This window comes from Aspergillus aculeatinus (assembly GCF_003184765.1).
Source record: "Aspergillus aculeatinus CBS 121060 unplaced genomic scaffold BO66scaffold_30, whole genome shotgun sequence".
NCBI lineage: Eukaryota > Fungi > Ascomycota > Eurotiomycetes > Eurotiales > Aspergillaceae > Aspergillus > Aspergillus aculeatinus.
The window spans coordinates 30,938-57,295 of NW_020291499.1; the positions used below are offsets into that span (position 1 = coordinate 30,938).

Genomic DNA, 26,358 nt, shown 5'->3' on the forward strand with positions numbered 1-26,358 from the left:
CAATTGGAGATTGTTTGGGCGACAAAAATTTTAACTGTCGATCTACTCGGGTTGAAACACCGAATCTTAAACCCAAAATATGGAACCCGTGGGGTGCAGGGGAAGTGGCCCGGCCAGGCTCGTCGATCATCATAAACATAGATTCGAACAAACTATTTTAGAAGTCGAATGAGGTGAGATCTGAGTTGGTGATCCAGTGGCTTCTCGAAACCTACTTATGCGTTAAACATCTGTTTTGGGTATGCGAATTATATTCAGGAACATAGGTTCGGTGGTTTGGCGTCTGCGTTCGTAGCATCCGCAGCAAAGCTTATCTCTGTTCCGGCCCCGTTGAGATTCAAACCGGGTTCACTAAGCTTGTTTCATAATATGGCTACATTGCCTCAATTCGGACGGGCGTTTGAACATTTGCAGGATAAATTATGAGAAAATAAAACTTCCTCCCTATGTAGGAGACGTGGGAAGCTGGCGCCGGAAATCGTGTGTAGTATAGACAATTTGCGTCGGAGAGGTGGGTTCGTAAGACTCTCTAGGTGCATGAACAAAATCTGGGCTCTTACGGAATTCAAAAAGAATTATCATACCGTCTGGAAGGTACGTAATACTTGGGGCTGCCAGAAGAAGTGCTAAATAATGCCCAATAGAACAATTCGTCTATAGCTAGGCTGGACCCGAACGTCCTATTTGCACAAATTATCAAAGCGACAAGAATGGAAAGCAGGGGCCTAGAGTGCAGATGTGCACATGACACCTCTGAGGTGCTTCCATAGCTCAGCAAGTGGTCGAGTCTCATTCCGAAGCTCCATAGAGCTTTGCTGCCATGCATTTGCCGTTGGTAAGATAAATTGACTCATGTGCCCATATGTCACGTCATGCTCGCCACCTGATTTAAGGAATGCATTGGCTGCATCGAAATAAGCAAGTATTGGTCACCCCGTCAAGCATGCCCACTCATGCTCTGATGCAGAAAAGGAGTTGTATTTCCTTTCAGGGATCCAAAGCAAACATATGCGTCCCAAGCATCAATCTGTGTAACATGGAATTGTACATGAGGCAAGGTAAGACAAGAACAACGTCTGCATACGAACACCTTGTACAGAAGAGTGTGATAATTCTGAGTCTTTGCACATATTAGCGAGGCGTGGTTCGGAGGTACGAAGAGTAGACAGTACATAGACGGAGGGTCTAAGCTACGGAGAATCCCTAGTCTATTTTGGACCCGTGCGGGGTTTTTGATACCTGGAGCTAAAGTAAGTAGGCAAGCATTTCATCTCCATATTCTAAGCCAAGCGAAATGGGCAGAACACCACAGAAACTCACAGGAACAGACACTGCATCCAGTTTCGCCTGCCCAGTGGCGAACTCGGACCTTCATTGCTTTCGGACCTGCAGATCTCCTCGGTCTTCTTTTCCACCCTTCTGGCGCCCTCTTTTCGCTCAGGAGTATAATGGGCCTTTTGACCGCAATAATCAGGCCAAAGCAAAGAGATCCATGATGTTTGGGGGGGGGGGGGGGGGGGGGGGGGGAATTTGTGCAGTCTCCATCCGTGGGTCGGCCGTACTGCCGAATTGAGAGAAAGAAGCGGAAGATCCCTGGTTAAATCCACCCAACGGAAAGCCCCGAATTTGAGCCATGGAAGGTGCGGGGTAACTTTAGTCCTGCACCTGGAATCTATTCCTCATACGGAGCACCTCACTTTACTTACACTCACCATCATTCCTGGCAGTGATGATGGTGTCTTACTCTTCTTCCCTGGATCGACTCCTCAACCCAACCCACTCTCAGACCCTGAGGGAAATTTCTGCGCCATGCACCACCGTATCACTCGCTCCGTCTTTAGGTCGGCCCGCTTAGCCAATGCAACACAAATAAACAAATGAGAATCCGGGGGTGGGTCCCCGGCTGGGTCAACACTGGTGGCCGCTAATTGTTGGTTCGTCCACCATTGAACTCAAATCAATTGCTGCTCACAATTTGAATGCTACCCACTCCGAAGTAGCTGAGGTCTACTCCAGCCTTCCAACAGTACGCCGCACGCTATTCTCTATTCCCAATAATTCCTAGTTGTCTAACCTCCGAATACAGATCGCCGCTGCCGCCATCTTCTGCCAGCCGGACACCCTGGAAAGAGGCAATCAAGATTGTAGCCACTTCGCAGAGCGGGAAATGAGCCCGTCATCAAATCGTTGGTCCAGAACGACCATCACACTGACGATCCTGCCTAGCTTTCCCAGGCACCACCCCCTCTTCGTCCTAAATTGGGCTCAATTATGGAGGAGAGCCTTGGTCCTGGCAATGACACGATCCATCGGAGCAGCAAAACCTTCCCCTGGTCCAAAATTGGCCTCGGCCCCCGTGCCGTGGTGCACATGTGAGGATGTACATCGGACTTCTCTCTATATATAGAGGGCTACACTTGCAGCTTCCATGACCACCAGCATCGATACATTCTTTAGATCGCCTGCCTCCTACAGCAATCGGACTTGAGCATTCGTTTAGCCTACACAGTCTAGTATCTGTTACTCTAATCCACCGTCGTTCTCATCGTCAAAATGAAGTTCACCAGTGTTCTCTTCACTCTGGGCCTGGCCACCAGTGTTTTGGCCAACCCTACCAAGGTCGTCCGTGAGCCCAGCCTCGTTGAGCGTGATGTCGCCGCAGTGACCAGCGTTCTTGCCGACATCGAGACCAAGGTCAAGGCCCTTGATTCTGCCATCAACAGCTACAGCGGTGGAGACCCCTCCAAGGTCGAGTCTGCCTCGACCGACTTGGTCTCAACTATCAACTCGGGTACCACCACTGTTAACGGCGGCGACGATCTTAGCTCCACCGATGCTCTCGAGATCCCTGGTCCTGTCCAGGACCTGACCAAGGACGTTCAGACTGCGGTCAACGACCTGATCTCGAAGAAGGACCAGTTCGTCTCGGCTGGTGCTGGTGCCACTGTCTACCAGCAGCTCCAGAAGCAGTACACTGCTGCCAAGAGCCTGGCCGACGCTCTCACTTCCAAGGTTCCCGAGTCCCTCTCTAGCCTTGCCAGTTCTCTGTCTGCTGGCATCACCGATGCCATCCAGAAGGGTGTCGATGAGTACAAGGATGTTGCTACTAGCTCTGGCACCGCTTCCAGCGCTACTTCCGCTGCCTCGTCCGCCAGTGACAAGACCGCCACCAGCGCTGCTTCTTCCGCCACTGAGAAGAGCGAGACCACCGCTGCCGCTGCAACCACGGGCGATTCCGCTACCACTGGTGCTCAAACCTCGTCTCCCGTGATCCCCACCTCCGCCAGCGCCTCTGTTACCCCCTCCAGCTCCAGCACCCCCTCTGCTTCCGCCAGCTCCACCCTCTTCACTGGGGCTGCCAACTCTGACCGCTTCAGCTACGTCTTCGGTGGTGCTGCTGCCGCTGCTGCCGCTGTTGCTGTTGCCTTGTAAGACAGACAGCCGAAGATGGCTTGAGCCTGCAATGGATAAACGATTGTGAAGGACCAAGTGCAACGGTATTCGACAAGTGCGATCATGAAAAGATACGGGCTGGCCATGTATATCTATTCGCCGTTGATTGATTTCAGCCCGGGACTGTGGCTTAATGTCTTTGGTTTTTGGTTTGGTTTGGTTTGTTGGATATTTAATTGGTTGACAATGTAATATGGTCTCGGTACAACGAAAACACAATGAATTGTTTGAACAAAAAAACATCAGCGCCTAGATTATTTCCCAAACAGCGTAGCATATGCCCTTGTGGATCCTCTCAATGGTTACCCAAATAGCGGATGATCAGATTTTGCTGCCCAGCAGCCCAGAAAAAGCAACCTTGATGACCGGAGTATCCACAGTACCTTCGCCAAAGGTCAACCCCTGTATGGTTGCCTCTCACCCGAAGCAGCAAGTTACACTACGATCAACAGCGAAATGTAACTCGAAAGCGCGGATCACCGTTCCATTCCATCCCATCCCTTCACTACCTCGTGCATGCTCGGCTACCAGACGCGGGAAGTCTAAGGCGCACCACCGTAGACCGACCGCGGCAGGAAGCTTTCTGCTTCGCTTGCTCCCGCGCATTGTACTGTACTCGTTAGCTACAGTATCTCCGAGGGAAAGTCAAAAGAGGGTCCGTGCTAAAGTAAACAACAATGGCGTGAGGTACCAGAGCTAAGTAGGTATGCAACTAGCTACCTACTCCATAGAATCTCCGGCCAGAACCACTTTCTTACGGATTAGGCGCCCTATACAAACAAAGCTTTACATTTACAGATCTAGTCAGAGGATTACAAGGAATGTAGGACACCGACTTTCATGCAACCACATTGGGCAAACTCCCGAGGGGAGTCGCAAGTAGCAGCATGCTTGATTGATGCCCGCATGGATCTTGGTACTTTCTTAAAGGCAGACAGCAAGGACACTCGCCTCCTCGGGGTTGTGGTAACAAAACCCGCGAGGGGGGGGTTGGTTGTCGGTGCTGAGAGGTAAATACCACTACCGAGTACCGTGGAGATTTTGCTCAGGGGTTGAGATGCTGCCTACATTATGGCAGGATGGATTTTGTCTCTCTTTCTGAGGATGATGGGAGGAGGAGGAGGAGAGAGGAAGAAGGGATCCGGGGAGGAGAGAGTGATCGGGCCATTTAATATGGTGGCTGGCAGCCTAGATGGTAAGAACTAGGCACTTTTTGGGAATAGTGTGAGGGGAAAGAGTGAGCGCAGGGAGTCATCCTTGGCGTGATCGGTTGTTTTTATTGCTTGTGTGACAACTTGGAAGGTCATCGATGGTTCCAGAAAGGTCATTCTGCTCTAGAGACATTTTGTTGTTCACATGTCCCAGCCGATGAATTGGGCTGCTGTTGCTGCTGCTGCTGCTGCTGCTGCTACGCCAGCGTCGTCCCCTCGACAGCCCCAGCATACCGCGGACTCGTCGCGGAGAAGAACATATTCCCTGCAACCGCCACCACCATCGCTCGCGCGTAGACCATCTGCGCCTCTGACAGCACACCCGACTTTTCCAGACGCAGACACTCTGCGCTCATCCTATTTTCTACATCTCGAATCATTACTCTCAATACCCTTGCAGCTAGAGCATCATCAATATCATCGCCGCCCATGAGCCCACGCACTACACTGACAGCATTAAGCACCACTTCCCCGGTCTCCGCTTCCGCCCGGGCCTCCTTCGCGTACGAATACAGATCATTCGTGAGCATCAAATGCTTCGCGCACAGCGCTTTCAAACGCTCTAACTCCGGAGCATCCTCGACCGCAGTCCCGCACGAGAACCGGACAGTCTGAAGGATCAAGTCGGCCCCGAAATCCTCCAACCCATGCACGAGATACTCCTCTAGCGACCCAAACGTCTTCGGTCGCTCGCGCTGCGTAGCTGATCCCCAGGATATAATCTCTTCGAGCAATCGCTCTCCCTCGTGAGGGTCCTCCGTTAGTATCTCCTTGACTAGGATATTATAAGCATCATGCTCTGCTGTAGAGCTCTGGTTGTGCGAGACTGCGCTGCGAGGAGGTATACGAAGAGCAGGGTTCTGGGTGCCGACTGCATCGTCATGGAGGAAGAGGAGGGCGTATGTTTTGGCTAGGAGTTGTATTCTGGTGATGTTGCTCAGGGGGACGAGATGGATAGTGTAAGATACCGCCGTGTCGATGAATTTCTTTGTGCGAGCGGGATCGAGGGTTGGATGGGTCGGGTGGGAGGTGCTGATGGCTTGCAGGTATGTAGTTGCTGCTGCTTCGGCTTGACGCCAGTGTTTGGACTGCAGAGCGATAGGGAGAGCGGTTGGCCATGGGACGCGGTGGGAGGGTGGGTGGATGGTGCTCGCATGATGGCAGTCCTCGAAGATCTCCGGTCGAATGATTGAGAATGGAGTTGAGGATTGAGTTGGTGGTTTGGAGTTGGCTGGGTCAAAGGCGTGCGAGGTTGGACGGAGTGCTTCTGACGGGGGCGCGGTGTCTGGGCTCTTTTCGAGTGGCGTTTGTGTGTGGAGTTGTCTTCGAGGCTGTGCGATGTAGACGCTTATTTGGGTGCTGGTTGCGCGATGCTGCAGTATTTGAGGCGATTGGGCGCAGAGCAGTTCTCTCGTTGCCCAAGCAAGTGCACGTCTCGGTCTGTTGGCATGTCGCGTCAAGCCTCGGGGGAGACGACGCGTCGCCATTGCGCGCTCTTGAGTATTCTTTGGGGCTCAAAAAAGCGTGGATTCTGCCCAGAGATGTTGTATGTTCAAAGAACAGTAAACGCAAAAGATAAGACAACTTTAAATTCAGGAATAATCATACTACAAAGCTGCTACCAGAAGCGATGACTGCGGAGCCGAAACCATGATGTCAGCTGGCAGCTAGCGGAGTTCCTTTCGCTTGTCCCCACCCACTTCGGAGTTCCGCGTAGTCACCACAACACTCACTAACCAGTTCTACACAACATCAGCATGGCAAGCCCAAGTTCCTCCCAGTCAAGTAGACGACGACAGCCACCTCCTCCACGGAAGAAAGCCTGCCAAAGTTGCACCAGGTCCAAAGTTCGGTGCAGTCTCGAAAGACCTACCTGCTCTCGATGCAAGTCTCTCGGTCGCGTATGCGAATACTACACTGCCCCTGAATCCTCACACACTAGTCCTCAGACCGAAGACTTGGAGAATCCGGGCTTGAGGGGTCTCGCTGAGCTCCAGCCCTCTACATCGTCTGCTATGCCCATAGCTTTACCATCCTATCTTGACAGCAGCCCCGGACGCGTTACGCCGATTCGAGAACGCAGGCATCGACAGGTGGGGTCAGCGAGAGATGAGCGACCGCATGTCGACTTCACCAAAATCGACTTAGTCCCTGCTTCAGGGGCAGAGAGTATTCGAGATCGCTGGCTTCGGCCATATATCCTCCCACCGCTGGGGCGAGACGAGGTTCCGAAGGTTTATCATCCGTTTACACTGCAGTACATCTCGAGGGTTCTGGCCACCTATCCCCGGTTCATGCTGAAGGACCGCAAAGCGCCTCCTATCATTCATCACTCACAAGTCTCCGGTGAGAACCTGCCACAGGCCTTGGCCAATTGCTACAGTCTCGTTCGAATGTGGGAGAACGCTGTTTCAGGAAGTGAAGCCATGGTCATCAACATGATCGAAATGGAGATGGAGAGGTTGTCCAACGAGGTATGCCGACTCAGCTCTGCTCGTACATACGGAAAATAATAAAATCATGATCGCAGCTTCCAAGCCAACACGACTACAATCTTCTATCTACTTTTCAAGCCTACCTAATCTACTCCGTCATGTTATATTTCTCCCCGCGACTCGCTGCCCCGGCCGCTGTCACCGACAAAGTCATGATCACACTCATGGAACTGGCCTTTCGCACGGCTCGCAACGGCTTCTTCTGTGTGGCCGAATTATCCCACTCGCGGCCTAGTTGGGAGTCGTGGATTGTGGTGGCCTCGAAACGCCGCGCCATCTTCGCCATGTACCTCTTCTGCAGCGTTTACAACTCCGACCGACTCTTGCCAAACTTCATAGCCGATGAAGTAAGGGGTGTTTTTGCTCCAGAAGGAAGATCGTTGTGGGAGGCGCCCGACCGGGAGACGTGGGAACGGGAGTATGACCGTCATTTGTTGACCTGGGAGGATGGGATGCTGGAAATCTCAGAGCTGTGGCGATCCGCGGATACGGGAACAGTCGAGCAGAGAGAAAGGATCGAGAGGTGGCTGCAGACTGTGGATGAGTTTGGGATGTTACTGTTCGGAGTCACAGCGCACATTCATGGGTGTTGATCTAGTCAGTGCACATCAACCGCTCACAGCCATTCCCCCGCCCCTATCTCGGAACTCCGAGAATGACCCACCTTACTGATCAACCACGACTGGGCACCTATATATTGCCATCATAACCATTCTGAAATCAGCCTACACGCATTTCCTGAACCATTGACTCAAGCTACGAAGCGCACGCCTATCCTCAAGGATGACATCCACCTACTCAACAAACCACACTCCCAGCGTCCTCCGCACGCACAACTGGCGCACCCTCGCCAACTCCGCACCATACCTCCTCCCCCACCTCAATCACCTCCAATCCACCACCTCCAACCTCAAAATCCTGGACATCGGCTGCGGACCAGGCAGCATAACCATTGACTTAGCCCGCCATCATCCAACCGCCCAGGTTACAGGTCTGGACTCCTTCGCCGACCCGCTCCCCACCGCGCGGCGCCTCGCCGCCGCCGAAGGCCTAGCCAACGTCACCTTCGACGTCGGCGACATCCACGCCCTGGACTTTCCCGACAACACCTTCGACCTCGTTCACGTCCACCAGGTCCTGCAGCACATCGCCGACCCCGTCCAGGCTCTCCGCGAGATGCGCCGCGTCGCCAAACCCAACGGCGGGATCGTTGCCGCCCGGGAATCCAGCATCCACACCTGGCACCCGGCGAACCGCGGGATCGAGCTCTGGGACCGTCTGACCCGGGAGCTGGCGCAGCGGAGCGGCGGGAACCCGCACCCCGGGGCGAGGATTCACGTGTGGGCGGAGGAGGCGGGCTTCGCGCAGACGCAGATCCATAAAAGCACGGGCAGCTGGTGTTTCAGTTCGGCGGAGGAGCGCGAGTATTGGGGCGGCTCCATGGCGGAGAGGGCGCGCAACTCGGGGTTTGCGGATCGGGCGGTGGGGAGTGGACTGGCAACGAGGGAGGAGCTGGAGGTGGTGGTGGACGGGTGGCGGGAGTTTGTGGCGTGTGAGCAGGGGTGGTATGGGATGTTGCATGGGGAGATTGTTTGTTTCAAGTGATTCTATTGTATGTTGCTGACCTATGCCTCTTCGTTGGAATCCGATGGATGGGTGGAAGAGAGTATATGCCACTTGCATTGAGAATTCTCAGCTCTCCGTCTAACATGTAAAATCAAGTGCAATACATCGCTATACACTAGATGCATATACAATGTAGTCACGCCCATAAACTTGACCGAGACCCAATCCAACAGCATACTATGTACGCATCATCATCCTTCATACAGCGACAGCCAGTACAATCAATACAACCAGGAAGAACAAAAGAATAAAACAACTAAATAGCAATAAGGAGCCTCGGCTTTTGACTGTTCATACCAAGAACAACCCAGCCTCCAAATCCCATGCGCGCAAATCCGATATCATCCGCCTGTATCAGTACCGCTACGGTGCCTCAGGCATATATCGGTAAGAACTTATCTCAGTAAGTTGCCTCGTCTCTCACACGGTAGCCGGGGGTTCGATTCCACCTATCGGAGGTATATATATATACATATATAAACTAACCCCGTAGGCTATATATATTTTTGCTTTTTTTTTTGTCGTTTTCGGAATATCCACAGCGCCTTTTGGCGGATCTCTCTTATGGCCAGCTGATACTGTACTTCCATATGAGTGCATATCAATGGCGTTGAAAAGCTCAGGATTGATAACCCAGTAGAGGATGAAGGTTGCTCGACCTGGAAGGTGCGATGGTTAGTATCTAGTTCTTCTTTCCGGAATGGGAAATATGGCACTATACTGAACCCGTGACCCGCGACTTCAGTTCGACGCTCTCTATCATGACAGAAAGATCGGAATATGACCTGCAGAAGGCGATGGATAGGAATTTGGAGGCCAATAAGCTCAGATTCAGACGTAGATGGTAATAACGAATGCACGAAGTCGAGTTGTCGCCAGAGTAGATGATCATATACGAAAGTGCGGTTGCGATAAGGCCTTCCCGACGGAGGTATGCGCCAAGAAATCCCCGACAACAGCAGGATGATTCCCTTCTCAGATACCGACCCCATCTACTCACAGGTCAGATCGATCACCGGGATCAAGTCCCAGATCAACTAATAACCTTAACGCAACACGCCCCAGTGCGCCAATGAAACTCTGGACGAAGCGGATGACCACATTGCTGCATCACCGCCTCTGATTCGATGTGACATCACCATTTGGCTCCGTCATCGCCGCAGATACCAATTCTAAATTCCTACTTATTGCAGCCCACAGCGTAGGATTACCTGGGCTTGAATCAATGCTTTTTTCGCTTGGATTATTTCCAAACGCACATAATTCCCATCCAAAATGCAGACCATTAAGAACACAATCGCCGAGAACTTCGGTGGGCCGTCGCATGAGCTCGCCGAGCACAAGTTCAGTTTGGAGGAGGTTCCCGATCTGAGTGATAAGGTAGCGGTGGTGACGGGCGGCAGTGAAGGTACGATCAACTCAATGAGCATGCGCTTGAAGAAAGTAGCCAGATACTAACCCAGATGGCTAGGCATCGGCTTCGGCTGCACCCACACCCTGCTATCGAAGAACATCGCGAAGCTGTTCGTCACATCGCTCCGCAAGGAGGTCGCGGACGAAGCGCTCGCGGCCATCGAGGAGGAGTTCGGGCCGGAGAAGCGCCAGCGCTTCATCTGGCTGCAGTGCGACCTGTCGGACTGGGAGCAGACGGCGCACGTGGCGGGGGAGATCGCGTCGCAGACGGAGCGGATCGACATCCTGATCAACAACGCGGCGCGGGGGATCATGAGCCGGCAGCTGGCGCCGACCAACGGAATCGACCAGCACATGGCGACGAACCACATGGGCCACGTCGTGCTGACCTCGCACCTGCTGCCGACGCTGAAGAAGACGGCCGACGCCGGCCACCCGGTCCGCATCGTCAACCTCTCCTCCAACGTGCACAGCAGCGCGCCCGCCGACACCGAGTTCGCCTCCGTCGAGGAGCTGAACCGCGAGTACGACCCCAACGCCCTGTACGGCCGCAGCAAGCTGGCCAACCTCCTGCACGCCAAGTGGCTGCACCAGCACCTCCAGTCCACGCATCCCAATATCATCGTCAACGCGACGCACCCGGGCGTCGTGGACACCGCGCAGACCAACGTCCACATCCACGACGCGTTCCCGCTGCTGGGCTACGGCATGTCGGTCGGGCTGAAGCCCTTCCGCAAGACGCAGTTCCAGGGCGCCGTGTCCACCATGTACGCCGCCACCGTCGCGACGGAGGGCGGGCAGTTCATCTGTCCGCCGTGCATCGTGGAGAAGGGCAGCGACAAGGCGAACGATATGCAGCTGGCTGATCGATTGATGAAGCTGACGGCGGAGGTTGTCGAGAAGAAAACGCGCTCGGAGAGCAGTGCCAAGGGGTGTCCTTTCAAGGAGGATTAATTGTAAGATAATTGTAACGCGTGACGCAGTTGGAATGGCTTTTTAGCATATGAAATTGAGTAATGACCTACCCGTTGGTGGCGGAGTAGTTATTTAGCTGTGAAAGGGAGGCTATGTATCCCTTTTTGAGATATATGCTGCATCCTTGTAAGTGAATGGGTATGGGATGGGTGTCGATCAGGAGCTTCTGTAGTGCAGTGCACCAAAGTCCACATGATCGTCGCCCTCGCTTCGAACCGTCGTCAAAGAAGAAGTCTTTTGGCAGTTCGGTGTAGCTCAAAATGAAGTCTTCTGAGCAGGTGAGAAGCTGACTAAACAAGTGTGTCGACCATTGAGCTTCTTCTTAGTGCCATGCATTGTTCGTAGACCCTCGGACTGGGGTCAAGGTAGACACGAAACTGACGTCCTTAGTTGACAGTGACATGATTAGACGACAGCAGTGAATTGTCAAGGTACAATAGAGAAATATCCAGTCGTGGGAGAAGTGTTTTTGTGTTGCAGTTTGATAGTTTGCGGTCAGCAGCCGGAGATAGATAGTGTAGGCAGTCAGTCTACAGCACCAACTCAAAACAAAAACAACAATCACGAGTTCGAGCTTGAAGGTAGAAATTCTGCTGGTCAACTTCTGCAGACGAAACCCACAATGATAACAGTAGACATACCGACCACCATCGAAGCACTTGCAGCTCACTGTTCAACGAGTAGGGAACAATCTCGGAAGTGCATTGGTTATAGATAAGGCCGCATTTCTGGATCGGCACGAGGCCCCGTAGATCTTTTTTGGTGCAGAACCTGCGGAATGCAAGGTACTGATTTCCGTCCGCCCTGAAGAAACTCCCTACTACGATTGGCATCTGAAAGACAAGTGTCGCATGCCACAGGACGTCACAAGCAGGAAAGATTGCCGTACCTACCAATAAGTGTGCATGAGTGTAAGGATAAGCGTCAACCATCTGAAACTTTATATTTGAGTTACGCGGTATAATCATTAGAAAGTCAAGCTACTACTGAAAGAGAACCAAAAGGGAATTCGCCATACGTAGCTGAGGTGGCACATGGTGTTCTCGACCCCCCCCCCCTCCCGAACCAAGTGATTACTCCCTAGACCGAGCCAGCACCGTAACCGGGGACCAATTGTAAATGATCTTCTCCTTCTGCTGTGTTGCAAGACACTGGAGAGCGACCTCTTGCTCGGACACTGACAACAGAATGTCCCCGGACAGTCCTCTTTTGATGCCCTGCGTCAACTCGCGTAGAGCTAGAATGTAGGTCCGGGTGCACAGGTCCACCAGAGGGGGGGCGAACCGGCCGTGGTCGGACTCGATGATCTCCAAGTCCTCTTTGCGCATGCGATCAGGGAGCTCGGAGACCCATCTATAAAGTCATGTCAACATATACAGGCGGTGATTCCGGTAGGAGGACGCACATGTATTGGCGGTTGACCCGCCGAAACAAGTCGCTCATCCGCGCAGCGGTCTCTTCCGCCACGCGACCTTCCGTGACCTGGTTGTGCAGGTCCGCATCTTCCCACTGGATGTAGCCCCCTGGTTCTGTGCGTGGCGTGTATTAGCATGCAACGACGATGATGTGGAGTCAGTAGTGGGCCGTTTGAGCTTACTTAGGAGTTGCTTGGCTTGACGGATCAAGGTAGCTGTCTCACTTTCGCGCACATTGCTCGCCCACATCCGCAGATGCACCACATCATATTGTCCCGTCAGAGAGGGGGGTAGATCAGACATCAGGTCCACCACGCTGAGCGTCATGTTCTTCGCCCACAGTCCAGAGGGTGGGTATTGTTGGCCGCTACTGTCAAAGCCATGTAGTTGCACGGTTGACGGCAGCTGTCTTGACAGGTCAAGGAGCCAGATTCTATGCATATTGTGAGCGGGGGGTTCAGGTCGAGCAATTCGCCATATCACAAACCCTGTGCCGCAACCAAGGTCGGCAATCTTCATGTCATTGCTGACTGGGATTTCAGGATGTAGCTCGTATCCCTTGTGAAATTTCCACAGAAGATGCTGAGCATCCAATCTGTAGTAAAATCAGCACCTATCATGTCTGTGTAACCTTCATCGCAGGAGCATTATAAGTAGGGAGAGATCAAAGACATTACCTAACGGAGTCCGTGATGCTTCTTCCGAGGATATAGTCGTCCGCTGGAATCATCGCACTTCCCATTGTCACTTGAGTTGATCTGATAAGGTGTGTAGACGAGTAAAATATTGTAAGTATCAAGATTTGTACTTGATGTTCCAGGTTCTAGGCCAGGTTCGTCAGGACTTTTATAGTTCCTTCTCGGTGATTTAGGTTTGAGGATTATCCGCGTCGGAAATTCGCCTGCGAACTGTTTGGCTGCCAATCAACCGATACGGAATTAAATGAGGTCATGAATTACCCGGTCTGTAAGGTCTTACTATTTGTGATACTGACAAAGCATGAAGTCGAATACATCGAGCATCTTTTTCAGCGGCTTCAAGGATTTTTTGACCTGGGAGGGAATCATTATTGGTACTCGGGGAGCAGGAATGAGATCGATCGTGTGTAAGTATATAGAGCGAATAGAAAAGACGCGAAAAGGCCGAAGAAGCAATAGTAGATCTTGCAGATGAGATCCCCGTATTTGATGACGTCTTCGGCTTGCGATGGAGTCACTCTTCTCTCTGCTGACAGCGAGTGCCGCTACTCGCACATTCCGACTTCGGGATCCTGGCGTGTTCGTATAAAGTCACTCTTGACAGTGTAGCCGTTTTCGCAGTAATAGTTCGAGCATAAGCCACTTTTTGGTTCTCCCGCTGCTGCCCAGGTCTGATCATGCTTGTATGAATGGTCATGGGCGAAACCACCTTAGTCCGAAAGGCAATCGATTAGGCAACTGAGGCGTCGTCCGTGAACTGTTGCTAGTAAGTTCAACTACGGCGATGGCCACACACACTCGCTGCTAACTATTGCTTAGGCACTCGGGTGTGTAATCCTGTACTCGGCCAACCTCTCACGAGGGCAAGAAAGTACGTGAAAATCCTCCAGATGAGCTCACATACGGATGTCTCAGAGTTGGATTGTTAGTCGCAGCTCGGGGTTATTCTGCTCAATGTCCTGGTACGTTGCTCTTGCATCACTTGCAAATACGTAAGAGGTTGGCGCGACTCGACAATCCAGACCTTGCAATGTTCAAAAGTCCCATGGCCATGGCTCTGCGTTACACAGAGATTGGCTTGGCCACAGTCGAGGTTACACATCATCTTGCATGCTAACCTGAATCTGCAGGAGAACATGATATCTGATCGGCGAGTCCGATGCTGCTGCAGAACAAGTATAGCTAGCTTGGGATGATGCAATGAAAACAATATATGAGAGGCGGCGAATGATACTAGTGATCGGCCGTACTTTGCTTTTTCTCATATCAGTTATGTTGACCAATCATCGCCGCGACCACGGCCAATGCAATGTGATATCAGACCGAATTAGCCACTCTGCGTTGTGAGTATGTCGATCTCTGCATTCCTCAGCTGAGCCCAATGAACCACAGAGCTCATTCATCGAACAGGGTCTCTTGAATAGAGTGATTGTGGGGACGGATTGCTCATGAAAGCTATAAATCTCGTCCAGTTGTGAGTAACAAGGAGTCTATGATGGTGCAAACATCTCCCGCACAATACTGACCTAAATTGAGAGCTTTGGTACCGATTACCAAAACCACTTGTCTCTTTTCCTCCTGAACAGTGTCTTCGCCCATACCAGAGAACATGAGCTTCAGTCGCACTACCATAAGTCTAATCCCGGGGAAGCCCGACGCTCTCGAAAGAGTGGTTGAAATATTGCGAGCCCACAAGAGTGACGACTATTATGCGTATGAGCGAGAGGGAAAATGGTACCTGGGCATCGGCAGTCACTCTTCACTCGTAGTTGACCCCAAAGGGGAGACGGCGACAATCTCCACCGATTCTCACAAAGAATCGCACCCGATCACCGGTCCGCTGGCGGATGTCGCAAGAGACTTTGTGTCGAAGCACGCCAACGACGCCCGCAGGGTATTCGGGTATGTTGGGTTCAACTACGCGGCACATGCGCGCGGCGTTCCGTACACGGCCGGTCGATGGCCGCTTGTGAGCTTGATGGCCCCGCGCATCGAGATATCGTTCTCACGAGACAAGGCTGTTCTGACGGGGGATAACAATGAGGAAGTGAAGGCACTGGCCGACCTTATCGATGGTGCCACCAGTGTGGATCCGACACCGAATCAAAGTATCGACACGCAAGACGCTGCGAGAGAATATCTGGCTCGAGTCGAGAACGCGCTGGCGGAGATCGCGGAAGGGAAGTATACGAAGGTTATCCCTTCACGAGCGGTGGAGATCGCCGGGCGAGTGGACATGCCGGCCACCCTGCTGTGTGGTCGACGCTGCAATGCACCCGCACGGAGCTTTTCCCTGAGCCACGAGGGCTACCAAGCGACCGGCTTCAGTCCCGAGCTCGTGATGTCAGTGAAAGAGGGGAAGGTGACCACTGAGCCGCTGGCTGGAACGCGATCGCGCAAGGGTAAAGACACCGAGGTCGAGCGCCTCAGACAGGAACTGCTGAATGACCCCAAGGAGATCGTTGAACATGTAATCTCAGTTCGGGAAGCGATCGACGAGCTGAAGCGGCTCTGTCCAGAGGACACAGTCAGTGTTGAGGACCTGATGTCAGTCCGACCTCGGGGCAGTGTCCAGCATCTCGGGTCTACCGTGACTGGCTTCCTGAAGCCGGAGAACGACCCCTGGGACGCCCTCAACGTCCTCTTTCCTTCTATCACGGCATCTGGCATACCGAAGCAGGCCGCACTGGAGGGCATTCAGCGCCTCGAACACCGTCCTAGGGAGTTATACTCGGGGGCCGTTCTGATGATCGAAGGCAGCAAGACCCTTGAGGCAGCCCTTGTTCTCCGCACTGTCTTCCAGGATCAGAGTTGTCAGTGGGTGCAGGCTGGGGCTGGGGTAATTGCGCAATCGACCCCTGCGCGTGAACTCACTGAGACTCAAGAAAAGCTGGCGAGCATAGCTCCGTTTGTGGTGAGCGAGATGGAGAGATAGAGGACATCGATCGAGATCGTCGAGGGTATCTCGGGTCGGAAAGCAGGTTGTTTTTGTGGTTGTTGTTGTGCATAGTCAGCGTCCCCTTTCAGTAGAGCAGAAATATGATCAAGAGTTCATCTGGTGGCTGGAAGTTGAAGATCATACATAGCATGTGATCTGAGACCGAGTCATGTCGACCACACTCCACCGCCTGACAGCATACAAACTGTACATACATACCAGAGAGCGGGAAATGATGAAATCTGCAGCATGGGAATTCTACGTCATTCTACATGCATAAAGTCCTCTACTGGCAGAATCAACTTCAACATAGTCATGATCAAGCCACTTACTTGAATCATGTATACTCATGGAACAAGGCAATGACATAGTCGAGCCACTCCGACCGAGTCATGTACAGTATACTGTACTGTACATCTAGATGGACTCAGGCATCAATGAGGAATCGGAGTATATAAAAGGATGCTCACGCACGGGGTCCAAGAAATCAAGCACCAGACCAGTCGGACTGCACGAAACCTTCTTTGGCAATCTTCATGTTTCATCTCCATCATCAACATGTCAACGCTTCCCACCCTCGGCCTCACCCTCGCCTACACGGTATCCAGCTACCTAGCCCTCCGATGCCTCCAACCACCTTCACCCGAGCCCGGACCCGACAGCAGCAACAAGTCCAAATCCAAAGACCGCGTCGCCACCGTCATCGACCCCCTCTTCCTCCTCATGAAGCTCGTCATCCCAATGAGCTTGCTCTACCAAGCGCTGCTAACCCTCCTACACGACCACCCATCCTCGCTGTGGACGACCGCCATCTGCCGATCCCCCGCCAACTCACCAACCGAGGCCCTCGCCTGGACGCCGTCCACAACCACAAGCCTGCTCCTGTTCTACATCGGCGGATGGACGCGGCTGGCCGCCTTCCGCGCCCTGGGCGGGGACTTCACGTTCCACCTCGCCGCGCCCAATGACGGCCTGGTGACCGACGGGGTGTACCGGTACGTCCAGCATCCCAGCTACACGGGCGGGCTGCTCATGGTCGCGGGCTATGTGCGACTGGCGTTGGAGGAGTTCGTCCCGGCGATGGGGGCATGCTGGTTGGGATCCGGGGAGACGACCGGACTCGGCGGTGTCGTCGTCGTTGAGCCTTGGGGCCGGGTTGGGCTGCTGCTGCTGACGACTGGCGTCTTTCTGGGGATCACCTATTTCAGGGTCCAGGATGAGGAGAGGATGTTGAAGAGGGACTTTGGGGCCGAGTGGGAGCGGTGGCATCGTCGGACGGCTCGTTTGATTCCGTTTGTCTGGTGAGAGAACACACGGATCGGAGGTTCGGTTGGGTTGGGTCGAATGCGCTACTGTAGATGCATTGATAGTTCAGTCCCTCTTGTTAAGGTTGATATGGGGTTTTGTTAGTAGGTTCGTTGGCTTCTTTTGTGTTTTTGGATTGGTCTTTATTTCTTTTATTTAACATTCTATTGCAGGATCGGGTTAGAGTATCTGGCTCAATGTAGTCCCTTTGCACTATGCAAACCGTGCCAACCTAAGTACCATGAAGTCTTTTATAAAACGGGAAAAAAAAAGAAGAAGGTTGGTTGCATTAAATACAGATAAACTTCCCGAAAAAAGTATCGCTCAATTGTAAATCAAAACCGCGAGAATCTAGGGGAAGAAGAGAAGGAAGGCTCAGCCTACCACTACCAGTCATCGGGCTCGTAGGCAGGCTCCTCATCACGCTCAACGTCACGCTCGATGTATACTTCACGCTCGTGGTAGATCTCACGCTGGGGGGAGCCTTCGCGCTCCTCGTCGCTCGAGCTCGAGTGCTCCTCTGTTCAACAGTAGTTAGTGAGGTAGAACCACAACGCGTGATAACAATGGTAGGAGGTATAACTTACCCAGTTCGTGGTTGATGAGAGCACCAGCGGCAACACCGAGGGCCAGACCGCCAGCAGCACCAAGCATCATTTTCTTGCGCTCGTTCTTCTTCTGCTCCTCGGGGTCGACGTATTCACCGCCCTGCTGAGGGGGATAGTATCCACCCTGCTGGGGAGGGGGGTAGTATCCGCCCTCCGGCGGAGGAGGGGCAGGCGAAGAAGCACCATAGTATCCACCTGGAGGTCCGGCAGGAGCCAGATCGCGGGAGCCGTCGGAGTCGCCTAGCGGAGGCTCCCACTGGGAGCGGCCAGTGGCAACCTCGACAAAGAAAGCACGGCGGGCGCTGGGCTCCCATTCCTGGGTCCAGCCCATGGGAAGAGGAGGGGGAGGAACCGGGGGAGGCCGGAAGGACGAGGGGGGGCTAGCGTATGGAGGGCGAGAGTCGTAAGAGCGGTCGGCACCTTCGTAGGGAGGACGCTCTGGAGGGGGACCACCCTGGTAGGGAGGTCTCTCGTAGGGGGAGCCCTGGTAGGGAGGTCTGTCGGAAGGTGGGCGGTCATAAGGAGGTCTGTCATATGGGGGGCGCTCGTAGGGAGGTCTGTCGGCGGGCGGGGCGTCGTAGGGGGGGCGCTCATAAGGAGGGCGCTCCTGGTAGTAAGGCTGTCCTCCGTAGTAAGACATTGTGGTTGATTCTGCACTCGTGGTGACGATTAGAGCAACAGAGAGAGGAGTGGATGGGAGAGAGAAGGTTCAGAAGGAAAGAGAGAATGAAACAGAAGTCAAGAGGACAGAGAAGCACCACAAGACCCTTAAATAGTCTGTTGTGATGGTCCCTGTCAGCTGGAGAGGGGAAGGGTGGGTAGATGGAGTCAGGTCACAGATGCAGCACCCACTCCACCATTGCTATCAGGGATATTAACGGCTCTCAGGGACTCATGGCAGCCAACGAATGACCTAGGCAAGCGCTAAAAGTAGAGTGTATCCACCGCGTTATTTGTTGGGATGGAGAAAATGCCAATCCATAGTCTGGTTTCATTGTTGATTGTAGATCTGAAGTTCTGACAATGCAGAAGATTTAGGCAGATACGTAACACAAGCGCCCCTGATGGGGTGTGGGACCCGATAGGCAAGCAGTTGGCTTCATAATGCTGGAATGCAATGGAATTCTGCCCTTGATGCCATAAGGCCAGCTCGACAGTTTCTTTCTTCGGGGGGGAAGGACGATGAGGAGAAATTGCGGGGCAAGTTTTCGTTTATCCCTGTAGGGAGAAGAGATGGAGGGGCAAAAGCAGCCTTAACCTTGTCAGGCACATAGTCAGATAGGTACAAAAGTCGATCATGGATGATGGATGATGTCTTCCTGAGTTTCTTGGAAAGTCAACTGAGCAATAGACATGACGACAAAGTATTGGATAGCAGTCTTATGAGCTACCAGTCGGGGCAGAGCTGTCAATATCCGGACTAATGAACAGGGAGCGACTGGAGAAATGAATGACTTGTCCAAGCGATGCCGCAACAATCCGTCTCCTTTTTCGGTTCTTGGCGCCACATTGGGGGCTGGTGGAAGATACCAGTACCATCCAATCAGAAGTGGAACGCTACTGCATCAGCCACAAATGACCCCCCACTATTGAATCACTGGCGAGTTCACACGCAACAACTTGAACTGAATCCGCCCGCGGTGTCCGGCGACAGCACGGCAACATGAACACTGCACTGGCAGACAGAACCCTTCCTCGGCTTGGCGGGTCCTCGGCCTTCCAGAAATTACTAAATTAAGCTGTGGGCCATGGTTCAGTTGCCGCCCTCCAAGACATCCATGCTACGAGTAATTCGGGATCCTGTCAACTGGAATAGAAGTGTTGCAGTCACACGGTTTTCACCGAGTACCCTTGCAGAATCGAAATCCACATAGGTTAGCAATTGCACAGGGGAGGGCCTCTGGTCCTGTAATACCGGATAAATTCAAAGAGAGGTATAGAACTATCATCCTATCTGCAACAGTAGTCTCTGAGCGAGCAATCCGGACACCGTGCCAAGACTCTACTCGGAGCCCCTGAGCGATTCGCCACGTGTGCCTCAATTAGTGGCTGTGTCTCCGCGACCAAAGGCACCGCTCAGCCACACCCTTCCTTCCTCTTTCAATCTTTCCTTCGTTCGCCGAGGGGCTACGGAACCGTTCGGAGCATTGATCTTTCTACCTAGTACGGGGTAGGGTCCTTCTGCTCTTCTGCTGCACGCAAAATAGTGCACCTCCAGATAACCAATGCACCTGTAACACAAAATAATCAGATGTGCCTAACTCGGTCGAAAGATTACGAGTAACTCGATTGATCCAGAATACCAGTCATATAGCGGAGCAACTGTGCCAAGTAGGACACCCAGGCAACAATATTTACAGTCTCGACCCAATATACCACAAAACGCCTCAAAGTCTGGTCAATTCGTTCCTCTGCTTCAAATTCAAATTCCACCTCAATCCAATTTGAAACTCGTCATAAATTGCATTTGCCGGAGAATGAGGACCACATTCTGCATCTGACAGTGTCCAGACGTGTCAGGCTCGTCATACTGACCGGCTTCCGCCGTCGTATTAATATTAAGAACAATCATGAGCTGCCGGCGAAGTTGCTGGATTCAGCACTTCCGGGGTAGAAGAAGGCAGCGACACTACAAGTCTCGTTAGAAAAAAGTTCAACAAAACATGGCTGAAAAAACAATACAACATACCCAATAATAACATAGGCTGCGATGAGCAGAGATCCCTCCAGGTAGTTACTTCTGCCGTCCAGGACAAGGAAGTTCACGACGAAGGCCGTTACGAAGAGCGATATAGTTTCGAATAGAGTAAAGTACAAAGACATGTCTTTGTCCATGCACCACCCGAGGATGACTACCAAGGGAGTGACGAAGATAGCTGCTGAGGGTCAGCTCAGGTTCTAGAAAGTCCAAGGGTCTAACAAAACATACCAATCTGGATACTGCTACCAACAGACACACCAATAGCAAGATCCATCTTGTTCTTAGTAGCCACACTCACGGCCGTCACGTGTTCGGCGGCGTTACCAACAATAGGCAGGATGATCAGACCGATAAAAGCCTCGCTGACAGACGAGCTTTGAATCATGTTGGGAATGGCATCAACCAAGAATTCTGCACAGACCGCAACGAGAGCGGTTGAGACGAGGAGCATGACCACCGCGGAGGTGCGAGACATTTCTGGCTCGGGGTGTTCAGGAGTGTCTTCGACAGTGGCCGCGCTGACCACGGTGGGCATGCGAGATGCTCCACGGGCAAATTGTACAGCGCTTCCCACGGGTGGAGGACGATTGGAAAAAGAAGGCAGCGAGTGTGTACGGCGGAGACCAGATGCAGCGGAAAGATTCGTTGGTTGTGCAATAGCCGGCGCGGTAGAGAACACTGTATTGGAGAGCAGTGAGGGAATGGTAGGCCGAAATGGCGATCGCCTCTTAGGCACTTCAGGGACCTCCTCGACAGGATTTTGTAGATCGCCATGATCAACAGCAGGTTCGGATTGATAAGACTTCAAGGGTGGCCGTCCGTTCATAGCTGTATTGGTAGCGCCTTGAGCGCTTTCCGTACGCTTCTCACGCTTTTTCTTCTCCTGCTTCTTGGCCTTTCTCTCTTGCTTCGAGCTCCTAGGGGCAGCTCCGAAGTCCCGCGACTGCGGTTCGTAGTCCCTCGAGTGTGGCTCGTGGTCCGCATCGTAGCGAGTATCGTCGCCAAAATCAATGACAAACGACCCTGAACCCTCTGCATGACTAGTGGTACTGTTCAAGTCACCAGAACCGTGGGCCTCATCAATGACAGCCGACGATGGCATATCCACCAGGGACTTCTTACGGAACGATTGCGGAGATACTGTTCCACGTGAGCTCGTGCTTGATTTTCGGTGGCGTCTGTGTTTCATGGCTCTCTTGATGCGTTTGGCGGTGGACCAGGAGGTTGTAGTGTCGACCGATTCGTCGGACGAACTGCTTGAATCCGACGAGCTGTTCATAAACTCGGCCAACACACCCGGGTGGGATTCTTCGTCAATAATCTGCTGAGGAGTACTGGCGTAGAGATAGGCATGCGACTTGAGTTGGAAAACGATGTACAAGGCGTACACAAGAAGCAAAACCTGTTATTTGTGGCACTTAGTATCTGATGCGCTTCTCATCGTACTTCTGAGGGAGCTTACCACACTAGTTCCTCGGCTAACTTTGAGAGTGTATTTGTCGGCGTTCGAGCTGTCTGACCACGAGGCATGGAAGGCCGTCTGATGACTATGTTAGTTCTGGACCCTCAAACGAATCAAGTCATCACTCACAGGTAATAACAAACTCATGACGCTCAAGCTAAGAAGACAAGCGCTCATTTGAGTGACCGTACTGTTGTAGATCTAGAGAACTTAGTACACAACTCAGAAACACAGACGAGAATTGCTTACCTGTTCCTGAAAACGCAAGCCTCCCAAAAGAAAGGCCATACCCAGAATCAACAGTAGATTTGCCAGAATGGATCCCAAGAGGGATGCTTGCACAATTCGAATCTCATTCTTGACAAGTGCAATGATGAAAATGATCAACTCGACTGCATTTCCAAAAGTGACATTGATCAGTGCACCGACGGTGTCACCTAGGCGGCTGGCAACACACTCAGTGGCGTGACTGAGGAGACCAGCCAAGGGAATGACAGCGATCGCGTTCATGGCGAAGATCAAGCCCGAGTTCAACCCGGCCGCCTGGACGGCGATACCAGCGGGCACGAAGATGAGCAGCACATTGACCCAACTGTGGCAAAGAGCCGTCTTGGTGTGGCTGCTGAAGCGGACCATGCCATCCTTCATGCGCGTGAAGAGTCCGGGCTTAGTGGTCTCATTTGAATTCTTTTCTGACTCCGGGCTGGCCGGGTCACGTATAGCTTCCTTCACTTGCCCATCTTGAGCCGCTGCCTCATCGGAGGCTTGGTCTGCCTGAGAGGAAGCTTGAGTTTGGCGAGTTGACGCGTGAGCTTTCGCCCACGAGTGAATCCGGTCTGTGAAATCGAGAAGTTTATCAGTTGGTTTCTCAGAAAGAATAGCAAGATTCATGCACCAAGAAAGCCACCAAAGTTTGGCGCGCGTGCAATGTTTGGAAGCGAGTTGAAGGAAGGGGTATCGGTAGGTGACCGAAGCACTTACGCATGTATTTCAGAACCAGAAGCAGGAATAATCAAGGGGGAAAGGCAGAGGAGCCTGAGGCGTATCACAGAAATGAGATGGGATAGGAAGAAACAGAAGAAGAGAAAGAAAACTGTGTCTGAACACACAGGAAGAAGCAAGCCAAGCTTCAAGTGGATTTATGGGAAGTTGGAGAAGGCAAGACAGACAGCGAAATGAGGACAATATAAGGACGAGCGGCCGGCCGGGGCCCTTGGCGTGGGCGGCAAGCCAATGATGCCGGCCAAGCCCCAGCATGATCATCCTGCACCTAACCATGAAAGGGGAGGAAGCCCATGGTCCATGGCCCCGTCTTGCCTGCCCCGTTTTGCGTCCAACTCCCCCCTCTTGTTACTGTACTGTAGGTTGTTATCTATGGAGTATCGTGTTATCAATCATCCACCCTCATTTTTTTCTTCTTCTTTTTCTTTTACTTTTTCTTTCTCTTTCACCTTCCGCCCCCCCCCCCCTCCCTTCCCCCTCCTGCACTGCATCCTATCAGCTCACCCTTCCAAGGCCTGCCAAGGGCAGCTACACCGTGCTGAGGTCATCGGCTTATCTCCGACATGAGGACTCGGATCCCGCTCTTCTGTCGGTATTTTCATTTATTTTTATCTTTAGAGGCTCGGCAGTCGGTTGAGTCGCAAAACACAGCAACAATTGACGACGGATGATGATTGATTACCTTACTGTATCTATCCACTCCACTGGTGGGGCATGAGGGCTGTTAATCTGGGTTCCCGTCGATCGAATTCGTACGGTTCCCTTCTGCAGCCCGTCGACCTGGTATCCATTCTAGGGCTTGGTGGTAAACCAGGCTAAATGTTTCTAGTGCAATCGACGAAATAACTTCCTCTTTTCTTCGGTAGGTGAAGATGCCAATTAGTTCATACTTCACCTTGCTCAATCGGTCTGCAACCTGCAAGGGGATGGACGAGCTCCCCAGGACCATGTCAGAATGCTGGGACCCAGAACATGGAGACCTCCCAATTTTGTGATCGAATTGCGACTACGGAAAACCTGCCCCCGAGGCCACGCCTCACTCACTCCTGGAAGAATAAATCACCTAGGGCTATCGACCTATCTTCCCGGCACATTGCCGTCTATGGAGTATAGAGCACTGTTTTATTATAACCAATTTCTCGACGCAGCAATAAGAGTGAGACACATCCATGACTATCACCGAGGAAAACGGCCATGTTTTACCTACCCTACGTACAGGTAATTACAATACCTATCAGATCGATAAAGACCGCCTTGCCTTTGGACGACCCAACTAATCCATCCAATTTGTGGACAGCGATCTGGGAATCCGGAGCTTTCCATTGGTCGACTGTCTGCAAGATGTTAGCCTCGTCCCAGTCGGAGGGATTCCTCCGAAGTCCGACGTACCTGTATTGTCACCCGTATCATACCCAATCATTCATTCATCGTCATCCGGGACGGGCACTGCATGCTTGGGTCGTTGCCACGGCTGGCAACAGCTTTGGGTAACGCGTCACATGGCCGAGGTCAGAAGAAGGCAAGATGTGTGCAAACAGAGAGCGCGTCATCCATCGCCATTAGGTTACGTTTACAGTTTGGTAGTCAATTTGACATTCCTTTCTTTAGCTTGGACTTCTTTCAATCCAGCTACGCCTCGGTTGAATTCTCTATGACTCAGTAACGTCTCATCGTCAACGCTATTCCCGCCTGGTAGGGCTCCGAGTCTCCGACCCCTGCGTCACAGACTCAGCCACATATCCGGGGCCCACTATCTCCTCCACCAGCACCAACGCTACGTTGTGGCTGAGGAGAATAACTTCTCGGGGACCATGGTAAGTGCTGAGATGACATGATGGCCCACGAACGTGCCAAGGCGTGGCAGAGACAGCCAGGTGCTAGAGCATTCCATGTTGCAAAGTCAACTAGTCGCGCGATTTGTCGGCTCCTCGTGCTTGGGAGACTGGACCACACGACACTGGCGCCAGCTGTCCATAAATGAGGTCATTTGTAGTACTCATGTACAGTCCTGTACAGTACTTTCGACCTATTCCAGTCTACCACATTTGATGCAGCCTCGTTTGACAGGTCTTGGCCAGTGAGCGGGGTAGTATTCGTAAACATGCCAATGCGGGGGTGATGTCCAAAGCCTCCGTGGCGCCGCGTAAGGCAGTCCGAAATGCGATGATGGAGGGGATGGCTGCTCATTATCAACACCAGCACTGGTCAGTCACACCCAGTTCTGCAACCAGAACTTGAAAATACCTCAGATTGACTGGCCAGGAGGGCGCTCCTCTGTGTCGATGCACTATGAGGGAATTATCATGGTTGCTCAACAGGTTTGGATGCTGTCATTTGCCGGAAGGGGGAAATGCGTATGAGAGAAGAGCCATCACCTGAGTTGTGTCGCAGGCAGACACTCATTCCTGACTCATCTTGACAGCGGGATGCATAAAGTAGGCATCTAGTCAGGTGATCATAGCTCAGAGCAGCGGGTAAAGACTTATCCCGCCTGGATACAATCAACAATGCTTGTCGTTCTCCCTGCCGACTCTGATAGCCATGGAATTGCTGGGTCTAGTTCTGAAGGCCTGCAAAAACCTTAAATTTTTCTCCGTGGGGCATTATTGATAGCCTGGGAAGATGTGAAAGGATCGGATCAAAGTCAACTTCAATTGATAATCATACTAACTACTGTCTTCCACCAAATACACCACCCACCCTTCGTCAACGCTCAATCTGCATCAGCAGTGATCAGCTCAAGTCGATAATCGAACAGCCCGGTGTGACTGAGACTATTACCAGGCTGTACTACGTATATCACTCGATCCCAAGACAGTATCTCAATGATCGTCCACCTTCGAAAAGTTAGTCACGGAAAGGAAACTTTCGAGTCGGCATTTAGCTCGGCAGGCGCCATGGATTTCAGGCACGGCACTCCGATCCGGATGCGGCCCCGGACGTCGGCGATTCGATCAACAACGCTAGTTCAGATCACGAGAGGATGAATTTTCCATCCTGTCCTCTCTCGAGCATCTTTCGAGTCTCCTCATATATCATACTGATCTTTCCGATCA

The 26,358-nt window shown here is 52.4% G+C and overlaps 11 protein-coding genes across 11 annotated transcripts; 7 read left to right on the forward strand and 4 right to left on the reverse strand.

The window, feature by feature from the left end:
* Positions 1-2,553: 2,553 nt before the first annotated feature.
* Positions 2,554-3,432, forward strand: BO66DRAFT_325255 (cell wall mannoprotein 1 family protein; the record flags this gene model as incomplete). The annotated part of the gene is made up of 1 exon (XM_025643864.1): positions 2,554-3,432. The coding sequence occupies one exon, from the start codon at positions 2,554-2,556 to the stop codon at positions 3,430-3,432; it is 879 nt and encodes a 292-aa protein (XP_025502873.1).
* A 1,375-nt stretch (positions 3,433-4,807) lies between these two features.
* Positions 4,808-6,269, reverse strand: BO66DRAFT_392580 (uncharacterized protein). Its single transcript, XM_025647552.1, has one exon. The coding sequence runs from the start codon at positions 6,149-6,151 to the stop codon at positions 4,862-4,864; it is 1,290 nt and encodes a 429-aa protein (XP_025502874.1). The 5' UTR covers positions 6,152-6,269; the 3' UTR covers positions 4,808-4,861.
* Positions 6,270-6,403: 134 nt separating this feature from the next.
* On the forward strand, positions 6,404-7,847 carry BO66DRAFT_454062 (Zn(II)2Cys6 transcription factor domain-containing protein). Its single transcript, XM_025652005.1, has 2 exons — positions 6,404-7,138; positions 7,195-7,847. Exons 1-2 carry the CDS (start codon positions 6,422-6,424, stop codon positions 7,750-7,752), a joined length of 1,275 nt encoding a protein of 424 aa, XP_025502875.1. The 5' UTR covers positions 6,404-6,421; the 3' UTR covers positions 7,753-7,847.
* Positions 7,769-8,764, forward strand: BO66DRAFT_421083 (class I SAM-dependent methyltransferase; the record flags this gene model as incomplete). The annotated part of the gene is made up of 1 exon (XM_025649928.1): positions 7,769-8,764. The coding sequence occupies exon 1, from the start codon at positions 7,943-7,945 to the stop codon at positions 8,762-8,764; it is 822 nt and encodes a 273-aa protein (XP_025502876.1). The 5' UTR covers positions 7,769-7,942.
* A 1,155-nt stretch (positions 8,765-9,919) lies between these two features.
* Positions 9,920-11,186, forward strand: BO66DRAFT_114497 (NAD(P)-binding protein). Its single transcript, XM_025641846.1, has 2 exons — positions 9,920-10,193; positions 10,257-11,186. Exons 1-2 carry the CDS (start codon positions 10,061-10,063, stop codon positions 11,150-11,152), a joined length of 1,029 nt encoding a protein of 342 aa, XP_025502877.1. The 5' UTR covers positions 9,920-10,060; the 3' UTR covers positions 11,153-11,186.
* Positions 11,187-12,246: 1,060 nt separating this feature from the next.
* Positions 12,247-13,383, reverse strand: BO66DRAFT_472162 (class I SAM-dependent methyltransferase; the record flags this gene model as incomplete). Its single annotated transcript, XM_025652929.1, has 5 exons — positions 13,266-13,383; positions 13,076-13,183; positions 12,771-13,021; positions 12,579-12,702; positions 12,247-12,526 (listed from the first exon to the last, which is right to left on the reverse strand). Exons 1-5 carry the CDS (start codon positions 13,328-13,330, stop codon positions 12,247-12,249), a joined length of 828 nt encoding a protein of 275 aa, XP_025502878.1. The 5' UTR covers positions 13,331-13,383.
* A 1,512-nt stretch (positions 13,384-14,895) lies between these two features.
* Positions 14,896-16,221, forward strand: BO66DRAFT_472163 (putative salicylate synthetase; the record flags this gene model as incomplete). Its single annotated transcript, XM_025652930.1, has 1 exon — positions 14,896-16,221. One exon carries the CDS (start codon positions 14,896-14,898, stop codon positions 16,219-16,221), a length of 1,326 nt encoding a protein of 441 aa, XP_025502879.1.
* Positions 16,222-16,735: 514 nt separating this feature from the next.
* On the forward strand, positions 16,736-17,645 carry BO66DRAFT_392582 (methyltransferase family protein). Its single transcript, XM_025647553.1, has one exon. The coding sequence runs from the start codon at positions 16,783-16,785 to the stop codon at positions 17,527-17,529; it is 747 nt and encodes a 248-aa protein (XP_025502880.1). The 5' UTR covers positions 16,736-16,782; the 3' UTR covers positions 17,530-17,645.
* Positions 17,646-17,915: 270 nt separating this feature from the next.
* BO66DRAFT_439454 (WW domain protein) lies at positions 17,916-18,777 on the reverse strand (the record flags this gene model as incomplete). The annotated part of the gene is made up of 2 exons (XM_025651157.1): positions 17,916-18,049; positions 18,117-18,777. The coding sequence occupies 2 exons, from the start codon at positions 18,775-18,777 to the stop codon at positions 17,916-17,918; spliced, it is 795 nt and encodes a 264-aa protein (XP_025502881.1).
* A 1,847-nt stretch (positions 18,778-20,624) lies between these two features.
* BO66DRAFT_392583 (putative membrane bound cation transporter) lies at positions 20,625-23,444 on the reverse strand. Its single transcript, XM_025647554.1, has 7 exons — positions 23,282-23,444; positions 22,550-23,136; positions 22,430-22,501; positions 22,301-22,378; positions 21,067-22,240; positions 20,827-21,013; positions 20,625-20,766 (listed from the first exon to the last, which is right to left on the reverse strand). The coding sequence occupies exons 1-7, from the start codon at positions 23,283-23,285 to the stop codon at positions 20,706-20,708; spliced, it is 2,163 nt and encodes a 720-aa protein (XP_025502882.1). The 5' UTR covers positions 23,286-23,444; the 3' UTR covers positions 20,625-20,705.
* Positions 23,445-24,098: 654 nt separating this feature from the next.
* BO66DRAFT_114592 (uncharacterized protein) lies at positions 24,099-25,121 on the forward strand. The gene is made up of 2 exons (XM_025641847.1): positions 24,099-24,520; positions 24,600-25,121. Exons 1-2 carry the CDS (start codon positions 24,258-24,260, stop codon positions 24,955-24,957), a joined length of 621 nt encoding a protein of 206 aa, XP_025502883.1. The 5' UTR covers positions 24,099-24,257; the 3' UTR covers positions 24,958-25,121.
* The last annotated feature ends 1,237 nt before the right edge of the window (positions 25,122-26,358 follow it).